This window comes from Cavia porcellus, unplaced genomic scaffold, assembly GCF_034190915.1.
Source record: "Cavia porcellus strain 051 isolate PalLab524CR breed Dunkin Hartley unplaced genomic scaffold, mCavPor4.1 scaffold_28, whole genome shotgun sequence".
Classification (NCBI taxonomy): domain Eukaryota; kingdom Metazoa; phylum Chordata; class Mammalia; order Rodentia; family Caviidae; genus Cavia; species Cavia porcellus.
In genome coordinates, this window is record NW_026947511.1 from 8,931,886 (window position 1) to 8,952,003 (window position 20,118).

The 20,118-nt window shown below is 32.8% G+C and overlaps 1 protein-coding gene across 3 annotated transcripts in view; it reads right to left on the minus strand.

Moving 5' to 3' along the window:
- Kif20b (kinesin family member 20B) overlaps positions 1 to 20,118 on the minus strand; it is a 51,643-nt gene that overhangs the window by 918 nt on the left and 30,607 nt on the right. For all 3 annotated transcript variants that reach the window (XM_013157048.3, XM_013157046.3, XM_013157047.3), the window contains 9 exons: positions 17,067 to 17,192; positions 15,584 to 15,711; positions 14,350 to 14,505; positions 10,421 to 10,597; positions 8,353 to 8,463; positions 6,164 to 6,361; positions 4,052 to 4,153; positions 3,558 to 3,708; positions 452 to 594 (listed from right to left, as the gene is read on the minus strand). In XM_013157048.3, the coding sequence (XP_013012502.1) occupies positions 452 to 594; positions 3,558 to 3,708; positions 4,052 to 4,153; positions 6,164 to 6,361; positions 8,353 to 8,463; positions 10,421 to 10,597; positions 14,350 to 14,505; positions 15,584 to 15,711; positions 17,067 to 17,192 (1,292 nt within the window). The remainder of the gene's footprint in view (positions 1 to 451; positions 595 to 3,557; positions 3,709 to 4,051; positions 4,154 to 6,163; positions 6,362 to 8,352; positions 8,464 to 10,420; positions 10,598 to 14,349; positions 14,506 to 15,583; positions 15,712 to 17,066; positions 17,193 to 20,118) is intronic.

The following is a 20,118-nucleotide window of genomic DNA, read 5'->3' on the forward strand; positions in this document are numbered from 1 at the left end:
CCTGTAATAGCACCGACTGTTCTGAGTGAGGAGAATGAGTCATAAGAGTCAGAGTGACCATTTTTAGAGGAAAGGTGACAGGAAATGGCTAAATGTTAATTTGATATTTTTACTATGTATATTTCTAACCAGATTTGTACAAGAAAGAATAGATCTTAGAGGCAAATAAATTACTAAAATTCTGATAATTCTATTGATGGAAACACATTCCTCTGAAGTTTCAAATATAAATGTATGACACATATATATTAATATGATTATTTCTATTTAATTACTATAAGGTTAACATCTCTAAGACCAAAAATATAATAACATTAAAGCATGTGTTTTACAAGATCTGGTCCAAAGAACAGAAATTCAAATCATGTAAAATTTAAATTGTTAACAATACTTCAGAATTAAGAAGAACATATGTAGTTTTACATTAATGAAAAGTGAAATTCTAGCTTACCACTTGGCCAGATATATCAATAGGAGACGAAATTTCATTTGTGTATAATTTCCGTTTCGCTCTTTTTGGTTGAGATACATTTTCCTTACTTGCTTCTGAATTTGAATGCTTTGAAGAGCTCATTGTTTCAATTATCTTTTTTGCTAAGAAATAAAAATATTAATTACTCGCTAAGGTAATTTTTTAATTACAAAGGGCCATAAAAGTACATATACAAATTAAAAACAAAAGGCAACAAAGGACATATAGATAACTCATACAAAGATTAAATGCTTAAATAACACATGAAATAATGATTATCAGCAAGAATAAAGTAAAAAACACAAACTATTCTCTGAATAATGTTCAACAAAGTACAAAGGTTTACAGTACAACCAGAAGGTTATAAAACAACTAGTAAAATTTCGGTATCTTTAATGACTTGGAAAAATTTTATGTTATGTTAATAAAAAAGCCAAAAACATGTATAGCAGAATGTATGTCTTAAAAATAAGGTGGTGGGGTTAGTTCGAAACCCATGTATAAGGATGTACACAAAGAATTGCAAACTGCTAACTTATGCTTCACACCCCGACACACCAACAGAAGACACATAGACAGACAGAAGACCCACACGTTGAAACCGAACTCTTAACTCCTGGTTCCTTCTGGGAAGTATAGGAATTTTAAAATTTTATATGTGGCATATATGCTTTATTGTTTTAATGAACAGACATTAATTTTAATAAAAAATTTCCATTTGAGTTATAAAAATTCATATATATGATATATAAATATGTATGGGTATACACATATACATATATATGTTTTTAAACAGAAAAAAAACTTTAAACATATTACATTGAGAGTTTTCTTGTCTAGAGCTTAGCTTGGCTTGAGAGGGACTGAGCTTCAGGTAACAGATAACTAAAGACAAGAAGCCAAAATAAAACCAGTTCCCCAAACTTTTAACCACTTACTGCAATACTATAACCTTGAGAAAAGTGAGCAACGACTCCTACCCACCCTCTTCTGAATAGGAGACAAAGGGTTAGGAGTAGAAAAGTACTAAATCACAATGCAGAAAATGCCAAGGACTATCTACTTCTTCAAAACAAAGTCTTGGCAGAGTTAGCTGGAGAAGACCTCTGCTAAAGCCAAAAAGAAGCTCTGAAAGGAGGTACCCAGGCTACAAATGCAGACAGCACGGAGACTGAGTCCTCAAGTATAACTCCTTTCAGAGACTATCGTGCTTGGTTTTACACCAGCTCTAATACTGAGAGAGAAATTTTTCGTATGAGGTCTATCACGTAAGTCTCTGTGATTGCCTATAATTATTCTTTACAAAAAAGCCACACTTGGCTAAACTCTTAACTATCACGTGAAGGCCAATGTACTAAAAGGTGAGGGAAACTAGACAGACATTTTGTCTCTATGGAGCTTATCTTCTAGAGGGAAAGAGAATAACAAAGAATTCCACTCTAAATAAGTGCTAAGACAGAGAAAGTAAAACAGGACTGAACAGCAAAGATTAAGTGAAGCTAGCGACGAGGATTAGCGATAGCTTGATGAAAGAAGGAAGCTGAAAGATAAGGGAGCAGCTCTGAGGACAGCCAGGGAAATTTTTTTTTTTTTTCCCATTCATTTCCAAGTGACCAACCACAACAGACAGGCACTATAGACAGAATCCAAAACAGAATGTCTTATATTCCTAGAAATAAATTTAAAATCTAAAATCCATGCCAAGTGTATTAATGAGGAAGCTGTCAAGGAACTGAGCCATCAAGTAAGGAAGTCATTACCTTATAGGAATAGTCCTTTCGTTGAAAATATTTAATATATGAAAAGCAATATAATCTGAATACATAATCTTCTAAAATAAGAAGTCCTCTTTTTGCAAATATAACCATTTAACAGTTGGCTATTTGTCTTTTGGATTATTTCCAAGTTTATACAAACTATACTTTTAAAAACAGATATTTGACAAGGTCTGAAGTTCAAATCCTACAGCAAACTTACAGGAACAACTCAGGATGTATTCAGTCCTCAAGGGAAACAGTATCCCTGATAGTTCAAGGTAACTCAAGGTTTCAAAATTATACCATATTACTTTCTTTTTAATGATGGTTTATTTTTGCTGCCTACATTTTTAGAGGCTGAATTTTTAGTGGGCCCTTTAAGCTCTTCTGGACAAGGCTATTTAGGGGAGTTTTGGGGATACAAGGAGGGGCACAATGACAATAATTACTGAGACATTAAGGGTACCAAACCAAGAAAATGTGGATAGTCCTGCAACAAGTTTGCACAGAAAATAATCGTACAGCCTATGATTCAGTTCAACTGTCCCTTGCTTCTAGTCCTCAGTCTCCCCACTTTTGGCCTCCAATTCATCATCTTTTTGCCATTCATGAACTCCTACAAACCCATTCCTCCACTCACTCTTCCTAAATTGTCCTTCCATATTCTACATGCCAGTCATATTGCTACCTGGAATTGCATAAAAATACTATGCATTTTTTCTGTGAGTCTAACTGTGTTAAAATCATTTCCTCTGGTGTGCCTAGGTGTATGTATGTGAATATCACATATCTTAATATATAAACAGATATATTTCAATATTATATTATAAAGAAAAAGCATGACGCATATATATTTGCAAATTCAACAGACACAGAAATACATGTTTTGACATATTATAGATGAGCAGGTAAGGTATGCATAATACATAACATACAAATACTACAACAAACACCATAATACTAACAGTGATTAGTAATCAATAATACTGAATTATAAATCACATTTCTTCCATACAATTTTCACAAAATCATCTAATCAGAATGGTTTTGTCCACTGCAATATTATTATAGCACTTTGCCTACACATCTATCATATTAAGCAGGCTGTTTTATCCAGATCAATCACTCAAATATAAACTTCTATCCTCTAATACAAAGTCAACACTAGGCACATACTCTTTTCATCTGTTTCTTCCCAGAGTAACTAATGTAGGACAATGCTTGTTTATCACAGAATACTTGAACTAAACATTTGAATCTATATATCAACCAGGTATTAGAAAGGACCCTACTAACAGAAAAGTCCTGTTAATTAATTTTCTACAAACCTTTTGACTGAAGAATTGTTGGAGAACGTTGTAAAAAGTCTCCAAATTTCTGTAATGTCCCTTCTTTTCTCTTAGTGACCAAGTTTACACTTGTTGTGGGTGCCTGACTCCGTAAAGAGTATGTTTTCTTAGATGATAAATGTGCAGAAACCTAGTAAAAAAACATCTTTTGTTACTACTCATAAAAAGTATTAGAATAAAATAGTTCTGACTATGGTAAAATTACAGAGACAGGACTAATTATATGCAAAGAGGGATAAAATATTAAGTCTATCCATAAGAGTTAAGCCAGAAGTAAATACAAGTGACTCCTAATGGCCAAATGTTAAAGGTTATATCTAAGCTGAATTAGATGGATATGAAATGGAAGTTATAGTCAGACACAGCTGGATTTGTGGATAATAGCTAATTGGATCTGACATCTAATTTTCAGCTTCTACTTTATAAATGTAAATTATGGACATGGTCAATTTTAGAAAAATTAAAAGACAAACCTTTTGTTCTTTTTTGACAGAAGAATGTGTCATCTCTGAAATAGGGAATTTAAAATTTGCTCTGGGTGTAGCATTCTTCTTATTTTCATATTTTGTCAAGTCCTAAAAATAATGAATTTCAGTACTAGTCAATTTTTGGATTTCTCAAAAAGAAAAAAGAAATATTTGTAAAATGCTATGTATCATTTATAACCATGATCCTGTCAATGTCTGAAGACATTTTCGGTTGTCTTTGCGAAGATGAATGTTGTCTGCAACTAGTGAGTAGAATCAAAATATTTCTAAACACCACTACAATTTTCAGGACAGCCCACAAAAACGAAATATCCTGCACAAAATATCAACCATGGTAAGCCTGTCAATCTTGACTGCAGGTATGAATTTTTACATATAAAAAAATAAAGTACCATAAGCTAAATGAAAAACCTAAAAGAGTGACATATTTTATTTTAATCTCATTTTTATTATAAAGCACAGCCTTTTTCTAATTCTTAAATTATACAAGACCTCTCACTGAAATCAGACAGCATCAAAAACAAAACTTCACAAAGGAAAAATATGAAAATTATTAATCTTTCTTCTTTACTAAGTAAGCATGTCATCTTCCTTTTCTCATACAATCTCACACAGAATGAAGTTTTTTTGCATGTATGTTCTGTAAACTTAATTGATGTGAATCCAAGTTGTACCAAAAACTACAAGAATGGGGTCGGGGGCGAGAAATCATGACTGAACAGCCAGAATCTAAGTTACAAAGCAGACCCATGAAAGGGGAGAAACAGTAACCATGAGAGACAGATAAAGAAAGACTAAAAGGCTTACCCATTGTACTTGAAGCATTCATTGTATTTATGTGAATTTGCTAGATTAAAATGTAGGACTATGTAAATAATTTTCAGTCAATATATTATAGCAGTGAAGGATATTAACAAAATCAGTTTAAAAATTTAACTTTCTACAGGATTTATCTGTAACAATCTGTAAAACTTTCCTGAGATACATGTGAAGATACAAACCAATATCAAATTTTACAAAATATTTCTATTTTAACACTCAAGTGTTATACTTAATTTTTCCTTTTCTCTTAGAAAAAAGTAGACAAAGAAAAGTCAACTTAACATAGATGACAATGAAATTAGTGTTTTAATGGCATTTAAACTGTAATAAACATAAATTAAATAACTAAAACAAAAGCAGCTAATAAAACATTACAAAAAAATCTGTAACTGTGTTGATAGCTACAATCATATTCACCAGCAAACTTAATACTTTACAGAGACCCTCAGGTATAGTTATACACTACTTTTTTATTTTTAATTTAAAAAAAATATATATATATATTTTTTTTGGTACTAGGGATTGAACTCACCTCTCGCTTGCCAGGCAGGTGCTTATGCTGCTGAGCTAAATCCCCAACCCAAAAAATACACTACTTTTAAAGAAATAAAAGAAAGTTGGAGAAAGTTATGTTGCTAAAAAAATTATAATTTCAAAACCTTACTTTAAAAATAAAATTATAATTATTTATTTACCACATGTACAGCAACAGCTCACAGAAAGTACATGTGACTCAGCAGATCTCCATAATTAAGATAGATGAAAGGTCTGGCATTCCTACCATCAACGGACTACAAAAAGAGTTGATAAATTGGTTTTAGCGTATCACTATTTTGAAGTTCAAATTTTAAATCTGGTTAATGGAAAAAGATTCTGTCTTCCAAACCTTGGTATGGTCATAGACGTCTAAAAGTTTAATTATATAACAAAAACTTTACACTGAACATTTTAATTTCTTTATCAATCTTTTTCATCTTCCATTGGAGAGAAAATGAAAATGTATACAGAAACAGTTCTCAAGTAAAATTCACTATAATTGACCAATTGAAGTAACAGATAAGCTGTGTATTAATGTATTATTTTAATATCCATGGCTTTTTGCCTGAGGACTTTTAAGCAATAGTATTACTCTTAAAAGATATAAAACATGCCTTCAATAATGACTTTAATGTCCTTAAGAGCAAATCAGTGTATCAGTGCCTAACTATATCCTGTAACTGATTTTAATAGTAGAAAGATTTGCTTTTCAACCTTATTCATTAGCTAAAAATTTACCTCTTCCATTTCACTACTCTTCCTCTTCCGGGCCTTAGAAATCTTAACTGTCACTGGTGTGGTACAACCAGGATGTTTCACTGACATTTTGTTTGGTTGTAAAGGTGTAAACTGAATCTCCAACTCAGGTTTCGGAAATCGAGTACTTAGTTCATTTTCTGTTGACACTTCACAAGAATCAAGAACCACTGATCCATCCTACAACAAAATTTTAAAAAAATTATACAATATGAATTTATAAGCCACAAATTAATTATCTCAAATGCCTACTACAGACAACAAATTGGAACAATGAAAAGTGTAACGAGCGACAGCAAGGACAGAAAGCACAGGTTAACGTCTAGGAATTTCCAGGTTTGTATAAGGCATGTAAAATGGGGTCATAGCTGAGAAGTGGAGTGTGTGCACAGCATATATAAGGTCTTGGGTTCAATCTTTTGCACTGACAAAAAATTGGAGGAAACAGAGATTAACATTTCCTCAGCTTACATGACAAGATTACCTACAGAATTTGTTTAAAAGATTATTAGACCTTATATGAACTTACTTTATCAAAAATCTAGAATCTGGAATTTCTAACAAGCACTCCAATTGTGGAGATTTAAAGCTGGCCATAAATTCTTTCCATTCTTTTCTCTGAGGAAAAAGTGTCACTTCCCTCTGCTTGAATCGAGGCTGGGTTTAATGACTTTCATGATCAATTAAGATGCAGTAGTAACATCCTGTTTCTCTAAGGCTCAAAAATAAAAAGCATTGTCTCCTATCCTATCTTCCTGAATATTAACGTTCAAAATATTTTCCCTCCTTAAAATTTGCAGAACCCCACTAATACACTGTAAAAACCCAAGGCCACAGACACAGGCTGCATGTAAATTCAATAGAAGTCCAAGAATCAACTACACCAGCTATGCAAATAAATCACTTTGGACTTTCAGCCTAGTTGAACATGTTACTTTCACGAAAGCATGAAAACGCATATAAAAGATAATGACTACAGAATTTATCTCAAAATGAAATATACAAATGAAATTGCTAGAATTAATAAGAAATTGGAACTATGTTTGAAGACATCATACATAAATTTATGGAGGGTTGGAGATTTAGCTCAGTAGCATAAGCATCTGCCTGGAAAGTGCAAGGTCATGAGTTTGCTCCCTGGCATCAAAAAAAAAAAAAAAAACAACGAAAGAAAGAAAAGAAAAAAGAAAAAAATCAAGGTATAAATTTATGGAAAAAGAATTGCCTTACTATATGTGATTACCTATGTAATCAAGAGTTAAAACTTGTTACTGATCAATTTTAAACTCACTACAAACTTTATTTTTTAGTCCCTAAAATCAATACGATGTGAAATTCTACTGAGCAGCATCAAGAAAAGGCCAAAAATAAAAGGAATGGCTCATGTTATTTTCCCAAATGCCTTCCCCCCGCCCTTCGACAAATTTCTAGTACGATCCTCAAATCTCTAATCCACAGCCCCAGCGTTCCTTGGAGCACTTAATTCTAGCTTCTATTATAACACACAAGGTAAGGTCAAACAAATTAATAATTTGTATGTCATACTAGATTCCTTACTCCTGGAGGAAAACAATCACATACCATTTGTTTCTATACTTAATGCTAGTGCTTAGAAAAATTCCCAAACTGACTGCTTCCAAAATATATTAAAAAAAATAAATTTAAAATGTAATTTTATCTTTAAAACTTCTAAGTGACATAAAATTTTTATCTATTTCATATCCAATCTTAAAACACTTATATTAGTCAAAGTTATTCACAGAAACCTAGATCTAATGCACATTAAGGAAATTCAATGAGACATGAAAAGCCAGTGACAAAATTATTATACAGATACAATTCCCCAAAGCATACTTTTTAACACAATGCTTACTAAGGAAATTTCTTATAAGAGCAAATAATCATAAGCTTTACTATTTCTGACCATCCAATTTGTTTATATTAACAGATCTACTGTTTTTAAGAAGAGATTAACATCATGTGGGATATCGAACTGTCCAAAATATTTCTACTAGTCCAAAAGTTCGAGTTTTCCTTCACACAGCCAAAAGTATATTTGGTTAGTTATTACGTAGCAAGATACTTACAACTACTGGTAAACTTGCAAGTGCTACTGAATGAGTAATAGTGCATAAAGGGAGCAAATGTGAAATATATTACTAAATATTCACCTCCACTACATTCTTGGAAATTTCAAACCTTGCTGATTGAGGTTCACTTTCAATCCCGGCAGAATCTTTTGAACTAGTATGTCTAGGCTTCGTGACTGTGTTTTGTTTTTCCTAAAATAAGAAAATATTAAATAAATCATTTTAATCTGAAAATAATTAAAACACCTCACATAAAGAATATGAAATTAAGATCTACAAAAACCAAATAGTAGAAATAATTAGACTTACTGAGTGCCTACCTATGCCTCCCTCCACCTCTGTTTCGCCCTCAGAGACTCAGGAAAACCCGGCCAACTCCTCATTTCTTCTGATTCTAGTCTAACACAGTGAGGAGAGCACCACTTTCAAGATCCAAAGTGTTTACATACAACCTCTCATTTTCTTTTCCTTGTAACTCTCAAATTCGGTTTAACAAAAATCATTATGCCTACTTCCCAGATGAAAGAAAAAGAGACATGGCCACGTTTGGACTGAATTGGAACTTTAAATCCTCAACTGCCTTCCATAATACAATTTTTAAAAACTAGACATTGCCCGAGAATGTAGTCATTTAGTTAGGGTTTAGGAATAGAACCTGTCTTATGAGAAAATAGGATGAAAATTGTCCTCAAGAAAATATGGCTATTTTATGCCTTTAAGATCTTAAGGCTATTATGATAACCAAATTTTCTCTTGAAACGTGCTGTTCATCTCATTTTCCCATATGGTAGGTTCTTGTTCTAAATCCTGCTTTAAGTGAGTTAAAAAGAAAGACCTGACTACATTTTAAACTTGATAAATTCCAACACAGACATTATCATCAGAGCCATCAAAATTAAGTCAAATATATGCTTCATATCACCTATCCATTACTGGCAAATAATGGAGAAAGCAATTAACATGCACTGGATTTCACCATAGTAATTATTTTTAAAAGCTAGTTATTTTTCATGGTATTTAGTAATTTCTTAATTCTACTATGAAGACACTGTTAAAAGTTCCAAAAATGTTATAATTTTCCTCAAAAGTCCCAAATCATAGTGACAATAGTTGATATCTAGTTTTATTTTTTTACTTTCTCTCAGACCATTCAATATTGTTTCACTTTTTATGAAGTTTGTTTGTTTGTTTGTTTGTTTTGGTACTGAGTATCAAACTTACGACCTCACACTTGCCAGGTAGTCGCTTGTGCTGTTGAGCTATACTCTCGGCCTTTTCAGACTCTTCAATCTTTTAATACCTTACATGCATACCTCATGCACACATATATACACATTCTTCTCTTGTTATTCAAGTTCCTAGAGCAATGGATCATTATATGCTGACCATTCATACCATAAAGATCAACTTCAGATATACCCTGATTCAGTTCACTGGGACACAACTCTTTGTGAAAGTCAATCCTCTCTTCATTCAGAAGTACTATTTAAAAAGTAACTGCTTGAGCAACTCATGATGCTCCCGCTCACTACGTTTACTTGCAAAGTAATTTGTACCTTTAAGGGTGGATCCAAATATTAAAGTACTACTCCGCGTTCATTTTAAATCACATTTCTATAATTTAAAGGCAGATTAGAGACAAAATCATCCGTTGTTGATTTGCTAGCTGTTCTACTTAGGGCAATGATGGCAAACATTATAGAGCTTTCAGGGATAACAAACAGCTGGCTATGGCATGCATGCCGTAGGTTTGCTACCACTAACCTAGGAGGTCTGATCAAATATTACAGAAAGTGCTATGCCTCAGCTATTAAGAAATAATGACAGGGGCCGGGGATTTAGTTCAGCGGCATAAGCGCTTGCCTTGCAAGCAGACAGTCGTGAGTTCGATCCCCGGTACCGATAAAAAGGAAAAAAGACAAAAAAAAAAAAAAAAAGAAAGAAATAATGACAAATAAATGATAATGATAAATAAAAGACAGAAGAGTTATTTTGAAGCAAACTCTGAAAACTCAAAATTCATGAGAAATATTTTAACTTTTCGAACTGTGATTCTTCTCTGGTCTACTGAGTTAACTAAATTGAAAGTCAATTAATTTTGAAAAATCCTATGTTCGATAAAATGGCATAAAAAGTATAAAATTCTTACTTTTTCAGAAGCCTCTGATGTGCTGTTTCGTAACTGTTCAATTTCATTATCTTTCTCTCTGTTACTGGAGATCAGTGCTTTCAGCTGTATTTCTAAAGCAGCAACCAGCTGGTCTCGCTCTTCTCTCCACTTCTGAAGGTCACTGTTCTTCCCTGCCAGCTGTGCTGTCAGTATTTCCTAACCAATAGAGAAAACATCTATCATGAGTTCAAAATCATAAAATACTCATTAGTAAATTAAAGAAGATAAGTATAAAATTTTGAAAAACCACAAAATATTGTTAAAAGATTACAGATCCCTAAATAAATGAAAAGATAATCTGTGTTCAAAGACGAAAAGATTCAACATTCTCCCAAAACAAACCTGGCGTCAATGCAACTACCATCAAAACTCAGGTGCATGTGCATGTGCATAGGTACAGAAGAGCTAATTCAAAAAGATACATAGAAATGCAAGTATCTAAAATAGTGAAAATGAAGAACAAAACAAATGCAATCAGCTATTACTGTATAACAATCAAGACAGTGTGACTAAGGCATAAAGACAGAAAAATTAATAAAACAGAAGACACTCCACAAATGTATGGTCGATTAACGTTCTACAAAAATGTCAAAGAAATTCTATAAAGACAACATAATCATTTTAACAAATGGTACTGAAAGAATGCAATAATCAAATTTAAAAAATTAATCTAAACCTAATTATACACCACAAAAAGTATCAATGCACAAATAAGACAAAAGTGACACAGCAGTGAGAAAGAAAGTCTCTTCAATAAGTATTATGAAGTCGACTGCTAATTCACATCAACACAAGCTAAGGTAACACACACATTATCATCAAGGAAATTCAGATATACATGCAACATAAATTTATGCACATTTGCACCAATAAAAAATTAAAAAAATGTTTATGGTGAATTTGCTATTAACAAAAACAGAAAGCCTAAATGTCTGAAATATTACAATGAATGAATGGAGGTATATTCATAAACTGAAACATTTAGCAATGTTAGTAACATGAATTACTCACAAAAACATAATACTTAATCAAAGAAGTCAGACACAAACAAATGATTGCTATTTATACCAAATTCAAAAAAGGACAAAACTAAATATTAAAAGACAGATGCATATGCCTATAGTACCAGCACTCACTTGGGAGCCTGAGGCAGGAGGATCACCATGAGATTAAGGCCAACCTGCACTACATACAGAGAACCTACCTTAAAAAAAAAAAAAAAAAAAAAACGCAAAAGATAAAAGACAAAATAATTATTCTCATCAGGAAAGAGGAAGAGAGGACCCTGGAATATTACAAAGAAACAGGAAAAAAAAATAAGCCAGCTTTCTCTAGGACTTGAAACTTAAAAGTAAGGCAGGTCCAGTGGTATGCCTGTAATTCCAGGTCCCCTAAGAAGCTGAACTAGCACTGTTTGAGCTCTGAGGTTCAAGTCCAGCCTAGGTAAGAGGGAGGAAAGAAGAGAAGGAGAGAGGGAGAAAGAGAAAGAGAGAATCAATATGAATTCAAATGGGTATGCTTGCTGGCACTGCTTCCAGAGGAGCAAATGACTAGGAAAGAACTGGCTCCCTACCTGCTTTAGAATAGGTACAACTATGACAGCCAAAGTTTTTTACTTCTTACCTCTTACAACAACGGTCAGAATGATTCAATGGACTGTGGGACAGAAAGCCAAAAGCAACTCCTACAGCATCAGAATTCTATTCAACTCAATACTTCCTTCCTATAGTGTAGGTCTAGAAATGTCCCCAAAGGCCTGTAAGGTTGAGGGTTTTGTTCTCAGCTTGGTGGTGTTGGGAGATGGTAGAACCTTTGAGATGTAAGACTAGTGCAAGGTTTTAGGTCACAGGGAGATGCCTTCAAAGGCAACTGTGGAACCATGATATTTTGTTCTTTTTATGGTGCTGGGGATTGAATTCACAACCTCGCGTTTGCCAAGCAGGCACTTAAGCAGCTGAGCTAAGCCCCCAGCCCCCGAGGGACCATGATATTTTGCTCTTTCTTTTGCTAACCTTCAGTGAGGTAAAAGCTTTTGTTCTGCCCTGTGGTCTCACTGGGATGTGCTACCTACCACAGGCCCAAAGCAATAGGCCAGCGATTGTTTGAAACCTCTGAAACTGTGAACCAAAATAAACCTATTCTCTTTATAAACTGATTACCACTTATTACCACTTGTTACAATAAAGGAAAGCTAACTAACACATTCCTACAGGCAACAACAGTCACAAGAAGTTGACACATAAGAACAAACATATTACCATGTCAGAGGTATAGCGTTAGTCTCAAAGGATTTGGCACATGAAAAAAATCTAGAGTCAATATTCTAAAGAAACATGACAACCAATGAAATGCAGTAGACTGGATTAGTTCTTGGACTCCAAAAAAGAGAGTAGTGAGAAAAGTGATGAATTTTTTTCAGAAAGGTTTAAAATTTAATCAATTTGTTGATTATCATGATAATGTTATGTAAGATCAGGATAAGTTGAGTGATATATATATATATATATATATATATGAATTTTCTTTACCAGAGTTGTAACTTCTTTGTAAATAAAATGATTTAAAAATAAGGATTTTTTTAAGGGCTGGGGGTTTAGCTCAATGGCGTAAGAGCCTGCTTGGCAAATGAGGTCGTGAGTTCGAAAAAGAACTACTGAAAAACTAATGTTTTTTTTTTTTTAATTAAGCACAAAGAAAGCTTACTTCCAAAAGAAATACAAGGGCAGAGCACACAGGTAGACTCCTGTACTCTCAGATACTTCCACCAAGGGATTCTCTTGAGACACAGTTTTTGCCAGGCTACGGATAGCACATAATGACATGCAGCCTTCTCAGCAGTCACCATGAAGGGCTGAGGCTGCTGCCGCGTCTGTGCTTTTCTAGCTGTATCTCTTGGCCCTGGGACACCATATACTGCTCTTGCTTCCTTCTGCTTCCTTTCAGGGAAAACATAAAAGGCCTACAAAGAAAGAGACTTTTCCTCAAAATCTTACACTTTCGGAGATAAGGTGATACTGGTTTACACAGATTAAAGAATTTAGAAATATTTGATAGGGGAAAAAGTTATGTCCATAAAAGGCTCTGTGCACAGAACTGACCATCTTTGTCCAATATTAAATATTTGGGTAGCTTTAAAGTTAGAGGGTAAAACGAATGGAAAAAACCATACTTTACTTATTCATAATTAACATTCTCATTTTTATAGAAAAGTTTATCTGTTAAATTTCAACATAAAGTATCAAAAGACAACAGTATGATATTATCTACCTACTATTACTCTATTATAAAGAACTACTGTTCCATTTAAAGCTAATGCCTGTTTGTGGCTCAGTAAGTCTTGCCAGGATCAATGATAATTTTTAACTTTGTTTTTCTTATTGGCAACACTGCATACCAAATTGCGAAATGACAAAAAAGGACAAAAGCTAAGATAGAATATGACTTACAGCTAGTCAATGCAAAACTGAACATCATTTCTACCTGTACCTATGTAGTCTTCTAGAAACAATATATTGATTTTTTTTAAAAAAGCTCTGATAAAATGGCTTACAGGATAATAAGCAAATACCATCAGAAACTATAGCTCAAAATGTAACAAGTTTTAAAATACTTTAAGGAAAACTCTATAGCATTGAAAAAAATAAAAGATTTGACACCTAGAGTCTGCGAGGCAATTAGGTATTTCCCCAACTTATTAAGGAAACTGAGAAAATTTAGAACAAGACCAAAAGAGAACCTTAAAATGAAGTGAGATGAACTGGGGCAGGAAATTATTACTAAATCTGCCATTTAAAAACTTCTTTTTTTAAAAAAAGCAACTATAGAGAGACTGACAAAAATCTCAAGAATAAATGTAACAAATCAAAGCAAAACAATTGAAATGCATCAACAAAATAATTGTTACCGACCACTTCATTTTGTTGCTTTAAACAACGCTCTCTATCTTCTGCATATTTTTTCATCTCTTTGTTTCGTAGATTTTCAGCTTCTTTTGCTTGAGTGATAAGCATCATTTTTTCTTCTAACCATTTCTTCCTATCAGCTTTATATTGCTGTTCACATTCCTATAAATAGTACAAGTTATTATTATATGCCTAAGTGATCAATAAACCTGTTTTCAATGTTATCATACAATCCATCTCTTCACCTTTTAAAAAAACTATGAAAAAGTGTTTCTAAGTAATGATAAGATCAGCATTTACTTCAGATTATAAAACAAACATTAGCTGGTTTTACTTTCTTTTATAAACTTTACTTTGCTATAAGTCCACTTAATGATTCCTTTATTTAGGAAAAAATAAAAAATTTTAATTTTTGGAAGAGCTACTATCACTCATCTTAAATAAATGCCACATAGTGGGGAGGCGAGTATTTCTAATTGTATGATTTTTTAAAAAATACTGAATATAGGATGCTAAATAAAGAATAACTTGTGAACAGTTGGACAATGATTATAGTAGTAAGTGATTTTCACACTAGTTTCTATAGATCTTCTGAGCCTACAGGCACTTTTATTTTATAATTTCAAAATCCAACTAACACATCAAGTAAACGAAAAACAAAATTAACACTCTAAAAGACCTAAAACCACTCTACGCATATAGCAGTTCATTCTAGAGCCTTATAGTTCACCACTAAGATATGTGATTATGTCTTCTTTGACTAAAGCAAAATACAATAACACTACTTAATGTGCACAAATGGATACAGTGGATGTATTATTTTTCATAATAAATAGCATTGTTGATAAATGTCACCAAAAAACATTTTTCCCATGTCATTTTCAACATATAGTATATTAAAGCTAAGAAAAAATGCAAAAATACAAAACATACGACTATTTCAGTTTAACAATTAAACCTTGAAAAGATGAATGGTAATCAAAATAGTTCTCTTGATGGTCACCTTCTCTATAATATTTGCTAAATTAGAAAGGAGTAGAAAAATTGGTAGAAAGATAAAAGAAATGGTAACTTAAAAATTTAATACATCAAATATATAACTAAGGCCCCTACCACTCCATTTCACTGGCACTAGTTTGTGTTATGAAAATTTTTTCACATTTAATTTCATTGTGCACCGAAAAAGTACATTTATATGAATTCCCTCACTGGAAATATGATAGACAAATAAAAATCATACCTGCAATTCATCTTGAAGCTTACTGAGCTTTTTATGAAGTATGTCTGTGTCACCCTCAAATTGTTTATTTGATTTACAATCATTTTTGGTTTCCAGATTTTTGTATTTTTCCTTCCATTTTTCCAATTCTGATTTGAAGAAACAAAATTAATTTTAAAAACACATGCAAAAATTATACCATGAAAAGATACAGCTGACATGAAATATGGGCAAAACCAGCAAGGCCCAGAATAGAGATTAAAATGGAACTGAGAGTAATTCAAAAGCTGTACTTCAAGAGCTTTTTACCAAATTCTTAGTGAAGAAGAACTACAGGAGCTTTTCAGGAATTGACTTGTGTTCAGAGTACAAAGCATAAATTCACTATATACCTTAATTATATAAGTTACTACAGACTTCTCAAAAAAAAAAGCTATTCAATGTCCATGAAAGTGATTCTAAAAGTGTGAGGCTGAGTGTGCTCATCATCATTCACATTTTTATCCACCAGTGTAGCTGCAGGATTTACAAAGTATGCTGATGCTTATCATCTCAATCTGAAAATCATAGTTATTTACAACTGTGTGCATGGCATTGTCATCATCAACTGCATTTTACAGATGAGGACAACTAGGCTGAGTAATATCCTGGCAAGGCTACATACACAAAAAAAGACCCAAGTAATTTCCTGATGCTTAATATTTTTTGAGACTGGTGGGATAGATCAGTAATAAAGCACCTGCTACAGTTTCATTACTAATAAATTAAGTGCAATATATTTCGACATACTCTAGAAAAGTTGTGCCAGTATTCTGAAGGTAATAGAACAAGAGTATTTATTGAGATAAATATAAGATAATGTCAAAAATTTGACACACGTGAAACTTAGATGAAAACTATTTTTTAATGTTTGAAAACAGGAAATTATTTCAATCTTAACATTTGTGAATTATTATGGCATTTTTTTCTTTCTTTATTGCATATAATTTTACTTCAATACAAAGATTTGTATTATAGTGGAAAATGACAAAGAACACACCAAAGACTTTAGCATTATGATTTTTTTTTTTAAAACACAGTCTCATTATGTAGTTTATGAGGGCCTTGGACTCACTACGTAGCCCAAGCCCAAGGTGGCCCCAAGCCCATGATGGTACTCTTGCCTCTCCTCCCAAAAGCAAGCACTATAATTGTGTGCCAGCATGCCTGGCTAGCATTATGGATTATTATAAATCCTATATTAATTCTAGAAGGGAAATCTTTAAAACCAAAGAAAAAGGAGACAGAGAAATGAAAAACTATATTTTAAGATAATAAAAGCAATCTTTTTTGAGGAAGGAAGGGAATATTGAAACAGGGTACTGCTATATAGTCCATACTGGCTTCGAAGTACCACTCAGGCTGTCATCAGATTCACACTGATCCTGCCTTGGCCTCCTGACTGCAAGGATTAAGGGTGTGTACCATAAAGCCTGGCTATAAGATATAGGAAAACTTGTTTTACCTGTGGCCAACCATTCTGCTTCCTTCAATTTAGCCTCAAGTGCTTGATCTTGTTCTATTTGAGTTTGTTCTTGTTCCTCAAGGGTCATTCGCATGTCTTTAATCATTTTCTCTTTAACATTTAGATCTAAATATTTGAGAGAAACACTTAAAATTAATATGTGGTTTTCATTTTCTTTAAATTCTTTCAAAATTAAATATATTTTCATGAATTATAATAGAATACAAATCCCAAATTGTCAGAACTACCTGGCATATATGAGGTGTATATATATATATATATATATACACACACACACATATATATGGCACATAATATATGATGCACAGATCAATGTTTGAATGATGGCAAACATGGATGGGTGATACAGAATCTTTTCAGATAAAATTAACAATTTCATTATAATTAAATTATTACTATTAACACAAATCTGTTATGACTCTAATATTCAAAATACATTAAAAAGAACAACTCCATAATAAAAACACAAATAAATTTTAAACATAGGCAAAGAACAGGAACTCATATTACTGCAAAGAAAAGTCAATATTATATGACAAAGTGTTAATAGCATTAAAGCCATTAGAGAAATGTAAATTAAAACTATAATGACATATCACTTTATATTCACTAGGATCCTGTGTTAAATAATGACTCCCCAAATTAATGCTCATCCATTATGCACGTAATCCTATTTAGAAACACTTTTTTAAAAATGTAAAGTAAGAATGAGTTCAAGAGTTGGAAAGGAAAGAAAGAATGAGTTCACACTGAAATGTGGTAGGCCAGATATCCAATTTTATGCTTATAAAAACAGGAAATTCTGGCTGTAACTAAGAAAGAAAAGACAGCAAAGGCAAAGGTATCGATAGGAATTATGCTGCCATAAGCCCAAAAGTACTAACAATTGTCACCAAATACCAGAAGTTAGAAAAGGCGAAAGAGTCTTCTCTAAAATCTTCAGAGGAAACATAGTCCTGTCAATATCTACACTTCTAACTGCAGCAACTGTGAGAAAATAAATTCCTGTTTAAAGTCACCCAGTGTACAGCATTTTGTCATAACAGCCTTATGAAAGTAATATTTTTTTAAATGAAATTGATGGTAATGATGTAGAGAAAATGGAATCCTCATCTAGTACTGGTAGAAACTTAAAATGGTACATCTACTGTAGAAAACAGTTCCCTTCTCAGGCATAATACCAATGCCCCAAAAACATGTTTAGAAAACATGTTTTCAAAAACAATACACACAAATGTTCATAAAAGCCAAAAAGTGAGAACAACCCAAATGGAGTATTACTCAATGACAAAAATGAGACACATATGGATGAAAACTGTAAGTACTATGTTAAATGAAGACAGAAAAGGCCACATAGTGTAGAAATCCACTTAACATAAAATGACTGCAGAGACAAATACTCAGAAACACAGAGCAGGTTTGCAGCTTTCAGAGGCTACAGGGAAGAAACCAAAGGAGTATGGAATGAGTACGAAGCTTCTTTTACAAGTAATAAAACTGTTCTCACCCAGAATTAGATAGTGGTGATGGTTGTACAACCTTGTGAGTATACTAAAACCCACTAAACTTTTAAGAGTATACACACTTTATAAAGAATAAATTTAATGGTACTGTGTACCTCAATTTTTAAAAATATGTAATTAGACAACAAAATGAAATCTATTCAATATTTAGTAAAATTTAGTAGCCAGAGAAAGCTTTAAGAGTTGAAGATGTTGCTTTTCTTTCTTTGGTTGTAGGATAATGCCTAATACACCACGGGAATCATGAGAGCACATAAAATCTTTTTGTGTGTATCTTTTTCGTTTTTTATCGGTACCAGGGATCGAACTCACGACCGCACACTTGCAAGGCAGGCACTTACGCGGCTGAGCTAAATCCCCAGCCCCGAGCACATAAACTCTTAAGGGAGAAGATTAAAAGGTAAAAGAACATGATATGTATTTGGAAAAAGTGCCAGAGCAGCTGAGGCTCACTAAAAGGAAAACGAGCACAACACAGATTGTAACAGCTGGGAAAAGGGGGCTTCCCTGGAGGGGGAGCAAGGTACTACCTTTAGGTATAAAGTCATGTACCAGGCAGCTAGAAATACTACTTGAAAGTCAAGGAAAGAAAAAGGTCCATAACATCAGAACAACATGAAAAAGCAAAGCAGACACTACAAACGGCTAATAGATTTGAAAGTATTTAGGTTTGAAGTGACTGAGGGAATAAGTTTAAGAGCATGGAAAAGATGAGAAGTCAGATTAAACACAGAGAGCCCTGCCACAGTTTCCAATATTTACCGGAGAGGAAAACTTAAAACATGATAAAACTTATAGGCGATCTTGGCCCAACGGACTGTTTGAGAACTGCCAAAGTCTACCCATATTTGCCAGTATTAACAAAGAAGCCAAAGTAAAGGAGAATCTTAAGAATATTACAGAACTAGAAGACATTAAAAGAGTAAGGAAAGGAAAAGATAAAAAAATGACCCAGAGATGTATTTCCACAGCCAAGTTATTCATGCACATTTCCACACCAATACAGATGTTATCTAAATAAGTAATAATTTAGTTGTCTCACCTCTTCCTTTTGTTGGTCAGGTAAACAAGCATGGATTAGAGAGGAATGTCTAAACTTAAGAGTGATGCAGACCTGGGGTTATATCCTGTCTCTGCCACTCACATAACCAAGGGGGAAGGGATCAGAGTGGAATTTGTATAATTTAAGAACAGAAAAAAAAAAAAAAAAATATATATATATATATATATACACATATATATATATGTAACAGTAATTTTATAAGATTTCAAATAAAAGATCAATAAAATTTGCTTGCTTTAAAAAAACAAAATTCAACAACTAAGCATTTAGTTCACAAAAAACTGTTTAATTCACAAAAAATACTGTTATCCACAATACACAATCCATCTAAAAGTATATCTTGATTTAGTATAATTGTCTTACGTATTTTTGGCCTGCTACTCTGGTTGTTAATCTGTGTATATGATAAATAATCTTACAGTAACCTAAATAAATGACTTATAAA